The 6,138-nt window shown below is 43.4% G+C and overlaps 1 protein-coding gene across 1 annotated transcript; it reads left to right on the top strand.

The window, feature by feature from the left end:
- Window positions 1-4,530: 4,530 nt before the first annotated feature.
- Window positions 4,531-6,090, top strand: LOC103366844 (uncharacterized). Its single transcript, XM_008294687.1, has 2 exons — window positions 4,531-4,681; window positions 5,247-6,090. Exons 1-2 carry the CDS (start codon window positions 4,647-4,649, stop codon window positions 6,007-6,009), a joined length of 798 nt encoding a protein of 265 aa, XP_008292909.1. The 5' UTR covers window positions 4,531-4,646; the 3' UTR covers window positions 6,010-6,090.
- The last annotated feature ends 48 nt before the right edge of the window (window positions 6,091-6,138 follow it).

The raw sequence follows: 6,138 nt of genomic DNA, 5'->3' as shown, positions 1-6,138 counted from the left end.
TTGGTTCAGCGGAGAAGAAGGCGGTTACAGCAAGGCACTGTGGAGTGGACAGGGCAAGATGAGGCACCAAAGGACATCTTGGTCATCTACTGCATCCGTTTCTGTCTCCAGCGGTCTTGACCTGGTCTTGCCACTCGATCTAGATGGTCTCGGACGAGAGAGTGAGGTCAACGGTGCGCAACTCTTCTTCACTTTAATGTTTTCATCGCGCAAGTCATCTACCATCCCAATCCCATCCCTCACCAGACTACCCCCACCCCAGGATGACTAGATGATCCTCGTCGCATTGATGGACGAACAACATGCTCTGTTATATTAACATATAATATTTACTAGCCATTTGATGATTTCCTCTGTGGTTTAGTGCCGGATAACGGAGGAACTTCAGAGCTGGGTGACTTCTCTTGCAATTACAGAGTTATTTGCTAATATAAAAATGTTAAAGAGGGCAGCAATTATGTTGAAATATCCTAATCATAGACATGATTCTTCAGAAAACTCTTGTGCTGTTATGGAAGGCACCGACAAACCTCTTATGTGAACGCTGAAGTACGAACACTTGTTATATTCTGTTTACTGGACGCCCTGCATAGTTGACCTGAGCCCAGCAGCTCCTCTTGCTTTTGCAGCAGTCCTTTCATGGAAGTGAGAGCAGTTGCCTCTCTTTGTCCTGAGCTGATACACATCTATTGTCACAGTGTGCTTAACTTAAGAATTTTTATTTTCTACACTGCTGGGAAGTTGTTGAGCCAATGTTCACCTCAGTTAAGTAAGAAAATACAGTTGATGCATCATAATTAGATGGACAGATTAATGGATTAGAGATAAATGGAGGATTTTTACAGTTAATACCTCGACTTGGGTGGTCTGTTTAATTCAAATGGTTCATTTTGCGGTTCTGACAGAGCTGGTGAAAACCTGCCAGCCAGGATGTTTATGTAGGTCACTTCTCTGAAATTCACCATTCGTCTTTGCACTTTGGTGGATTATTTCGCAAAGCGGAGCTCTGAGATAAAAACTCACTAGAAACATGGGGGGAAACAAACAACACAAAGGTTTTGTGGTTTCCCAATTGCTGACAAAGTATAAGCAGAGATGTGTGCTGATGTTCAGATAATGTTCTATACATCCTGGATGCTTCGGGTCATAGAGTGCCACATCTAAGTGTGCGTACATGCATCAAGTGAATTTCACATATAAAACTGCATTTTATTGGTTATATACTCCAAGCGTATTAAACAAAACCTCAGAATGTTTGTACACGTGGTTGTACGGGGCTGCAGTGCTTCATATCTTCACCATATTTGCACTAATACCTCCGGGCTTTGTTTACGTAGCCTCCCCAACCTATCCAGGGAAGATGATACCAAAACTGTTGATTGAGTGTAAACAAACAGACAGATAAATCTAACTGCCAGTTTAGAGAAAGCATACAGGAGAAACGTGCTTGTCTTTCCAGAAACCCCGACATGAGGAAACTTCCTGTAATTGTTTATGTGATGATGTGTTGAGCACTTTAACTCATTTTGGTTCAAATACTGAGGAGTGAAACTGTGGACATTCCAGCTGATTCCACAACCACAAGTCATCTTCATCGATTGGGAATTCACAGTAACTTGAGACATCATGGGAACTATTCCCTGAAATGATCTGCACAGCCTTTCAAATCTGTCCATCCATCCATTAGTTGTTGTTATTGTTATTCTGTAGAAGGTTCCAGAGGGCTGGAATCCCAGCGCTGTCTTGTATTTGAGGCCAACCGCTGAACCACCTTACAAATCATACAGGGACATTTTTCCACACTACATGCCTTAAGAGGGCTATTTTGAATTAAAAGACATAATAATTGTTGAGCTGTCATACCATATGTGCAGGGTGAAAGCCGAACTATTTGCCACAACAATTGCCTTCATGCAAAGTTTGAAAATTTGGCATCTTTCCCATTTTTTTTTCTTTCTCGTTTTTCCCACTCACATAATCCAGGCCGGGCGGCAGTATGGTGCAGTGGTTTGCACTGTCGCCTGTGTGGGTTTTCTCCAGATGTTCCGGCTTCCTCCCACAGTCCAACGATGTGCACAGTCACTTATAAGTGGTGACTGTGAATTGGCTGTTGGTGTGAGTGTGCGTGGCTGTCTGTCTTTCTGTGTTAGCCCTGTGATCGACTGCTGATCTGTCCACTGGAATGAGCTCCAGTGGATGAGCTAGCCATGGATGGATAGTTCAGGCAGCAATTACATTTGGGATAACAGAGTTTATTATTTAAATATAACCAGAGTTTCTCGTAGACACCAGTAAACAGAGATGATGCCACCAAATCAATCTTTGTTTACACTCAGCTTGTAAAAATTGATATTTTGACAGGAACCTGAACACAGTATTTCATCTAGCTGGGAATTTGATATGAACCTCCATGTGAAGGCAGGTCGCCCACTCACATTCACACCTATGGACAATTTAGAATCACTAATTAACCTCAACATGTTTTTGGACTGTGTGGGAGGAAGCTGGAGAACCCGAAGAGAACCCACGTTGCACAGGGAGAACATGTAAACTCCACGCAGAAAGATCCCAGGTGTCCTCACCGGGATGTGAATCGAGCCACCTTCTTGCTGCAAGGCAACAGTGCTAACCACCGAGCCACCTTGCAGCCTCTGATATGAACCTAATTAAAGTAAACAAAAGCATGAGTCCACACTGTAATCAATCAATCAATCAATCAATCAATCAATCAATCAATCAATCAATCAATCAATCAATCAACTGTCAAAATAACAGCAAATATTTGTAAAATCATGACATTTTAAGCTGATTTAAATACAATAAAGCAAATTAATATTTTTAAAAATGCTGATTTGTGATATTGTTGTTTATGGTTTAGGCCTGTTTTTTGTTTTGTTTTTATACAGTCAACACATAAATGAATTATTTCTTTCTGTGATTTTACTACATATCATCTGTAATTAATTAATACTAGCAATAACTGGCTTAATATGCATAATTTGTCTTTCAAAATAATGTAAAATATCATGAAAACAATTATGTTTTACTGATTCAAATAGAGCAAAAAAAGCTTTGTAGCTATATGGTCAGAAGTTATAAAAGAACAAATCATATTACTGCTATTACTGGTCTGGGTTTTGTTTTTTCCGTTTAGTTTTTTCCGAGTCGTTGTGCTCCCTCTGCCACAAAGGGGTTCGAGGTGGAGGTCTGAGGCATCACCTCTCACCTGTTTACAATTCAGTCTAAAGAACTCTCCCCAGGAAGATGAAACCACTTTCACATCTAGCCACAAGAGTTCTTAACGAACCCCTTTGTGGCAGGGGGAGTCCTAACAACAAGCATAATGAAGGGGAGGAGCAACAAAACCCCCAGTTGAAACTGAAAGTGTTAATGGCTCTGAAAGGATATAAGTATCTGGAACTCCCAGCTAGTCAGTCAGAACTGATGAAGCCTCTTGGATGAGAGGTGGAACATCTTCAAGAAACTTAAGCAAGTCCAGCTGCGACGATGAAACTTCAAGAATAACTTTATTGCCTCATTACTCAAGTGCGTGTCTTATATCCTCATCCTCTTACCCCCACCATTATTCTCCCTTTGCCTTCTTTCCGACTCTGAGCATATTTACCAATAATCCTGTCAGTTCAGCGAACATGCTGGAGCTCACACACAGACACTCGTGCGTAGTGTGATACATCCTTAATCACACACCCGACCCGTTAAACGCCATCATGTTTGTCACGTGCAACGAACTAAAAGTAAAGCCACCTGTTTTCAACTGACCATCAGGAAAGTGATTAAAAAGTACAGCCTGAGATTGATTTAGTCGTTTTACTGTATGATCGGGTCCCAGTAGGAGTTGTGGTTTCGGGGAACTGGTGACACACATTTCTCCCTTTTTTTTTATTAAGGAAACTGTAGTTTTGGGGGAAAATGAATAAACAGTAGAGCGACTAATACATTAAGCAATACATGTTGTAAATCTGAGGTGAGTCGTGTGATTAGTCAATTCTCCGAAGAAAGTCACATTACTTGGCAGCCATGTAAAGGTGAGGTATTATTGTGGTCACACCCTGGTTGCCGTAGATACCGCTATGTGTTTTACCCCACCTTCCCTAAATCAACATCCAAAAAGCTGCCAACGTGTGTGGGTTGTTGCACTTAAGTGGAATCAGGAACGTTAATCAGACATCAAGCTTTAAAAGAAACATGTTACATGTGGTTCCATCAGTGGTGTATTAGTCCGGATGACTAAAGGAACTTCAGAAGCAGCCCGATGATCCACACCTGGTTGCATATAAGGCGTTTTGGCAACACACCCCCTGGCATTAACTCTCCCACAGAAGGCGCCTTTTTTGGCTTTGTGTTGCCTGGAAAAACACACTGGCATACCGTCAGCGATGCAAGGAAAACCCTCAGGCACAGACTCTCTCTCCATCATGAGTCAGATGCTGTCTGGCTTTACTCCAGCGACACTGTAGCATTAGTAGCCTGAGCATGTTGAAGTTAAGACAACCAGCAGTGATAAAGAGAAGCAAAGAAAGAAGTTCTTCACACCCTTTTACTTCAGCGCCGCGGCAGTCGGGCCAGGATGAGGTGCTGACATGGGAAATAAAGGCTACCAGTCCACATACAGGTGAAACAGGACAATGACCTTCAATTTCAAGTCGCTACCTATACACAGGTGAGTTCCACGTAAATTAATCCTCTGTTTAAAGGCAGATACATATGTGAAGTTTTGAAGGTTTGAGTTAGATTTGAGGAGGGAGGACACGGAGGTCAACAGCGGAGATGGGAAAAGTTCATTTGTCCCATTAAGAAGTTAATCTGGTATTTGTAAAGCACTCGGATCTGCTAAATGTTATATTAAAACATGTTGTCTGATTGTTTTTAACTGTTAAAATCCATAAACTAGTTTAGATTTTGTTTCCTCTGTGACCTATCTGTCATAGTGTGTCATATGCTGTTTATGAGAATCCGTTTTCCAACAACATCACACTTATGTTTTCAGTGGAATTGAAACTGGTTCAAATTTAACCTGAGTCATCTTATATGATATCTGTGAAACTGAAGAATTTTTTGGTGACTTGTCCGGACCTATTTAGATGACACTGTAGTGTGGTCGGTAAAAAAAAAAGTGTCAAGAGAATTATGTGGAATCTAGATAAGCCGCTGGTGAGTGTTTGTGATTCAGCAGAGACAATATTTAGACGTGAAAAAAGACACTGAGCTTGTTGAACTCTCTGCAGATCCCATCAAGTTCTGAGGTCGGTCTGGGAGATCAGCTTCCAGCGCTGGCCCGGTTCGACTGCAGGAGGCGTCCTCTCCAGAGAATGGCTTCGTCGCTTCTTGCTGCTCAAGCTGCTGACTGTGCTGCTGTTCCCTCATGGAGCAGGGCTCCCCCTGCTGGTGGGCTGCGTGTTCAGCCTGCACGCCTTCTTGCTGCTGCGCTCCCCTCACATCTCCACCAAGCCCTCCACTGTGCTGCTGGGTCAGCTGGCCCGCACGGACGGCGTCGTGCTGCTGCAGTGGGCTCTCCGGCTGGGAGCGACGCTGGGTCACTGGGTGGAGGACTCGGGCTGCGTGGGCGAGATGAAGGGAGGTCGGCCGGTTTGGTGGAGGGAGGCCGTGAGCGTGCTCTGTCAGCAGCTGCTCGATGCTCACCACCTGGCCTCTCTGCTCCTGCTGGGGCTGCTGGGACTGGAGGCCACGCTGGTGTCACGCTGGCCTCAGCAGACTCGCAGGTTCAGGACTTCTCACTGGGCGCAGATCAGCTGTGGTCTGGTTTGGACACTTGTGCTGCTAGAACTCGTGTCTTTGCTTTACTTGAAACTCGTGCAGGACCTCAGACATGAGACGTACCCAACAGCACTTCAGGACTCTCAGACTTTCTCTCTGGGCCTCCCGACCTTCTGCCTCTGCCTGAGGAGGATGTTGTGGCTGGTGAACTCATGGCTGCATTATGCCGTCTTCAACAGTAAACCGCAGAGGAGAAAGAGCTCGTTTCATTAGATGTCTGTCAAAGTACATGCTGTATGTTTCTATGTTAATAATATTTTAATATCATATTTAATAAATGTATTTGATACGGTACATTTTGTATAAGATGTGATATTTATTTCAAATGTTATGTTGTATGTG

This window comes from Stegastes partitus, unplaced genomic scaffold (assembly GCF_000690725.1).
Source record: "Stegastes partitus isolate 25-593 unplaced genomic scaffold, Stegastes_partitus-1.0.2 Scaffold987, whole genome shotgun sequence".
Classification (NCBI taxonomy): domain Eukaryota; kingdom Metazoa; phylum Chordata; class Actinopteri; family Pomacentridae; genus Stegastes; species Stegastes partitus.
This window is presented reverse-complemented; position numbering and strand designations above follow the sequence as displayed.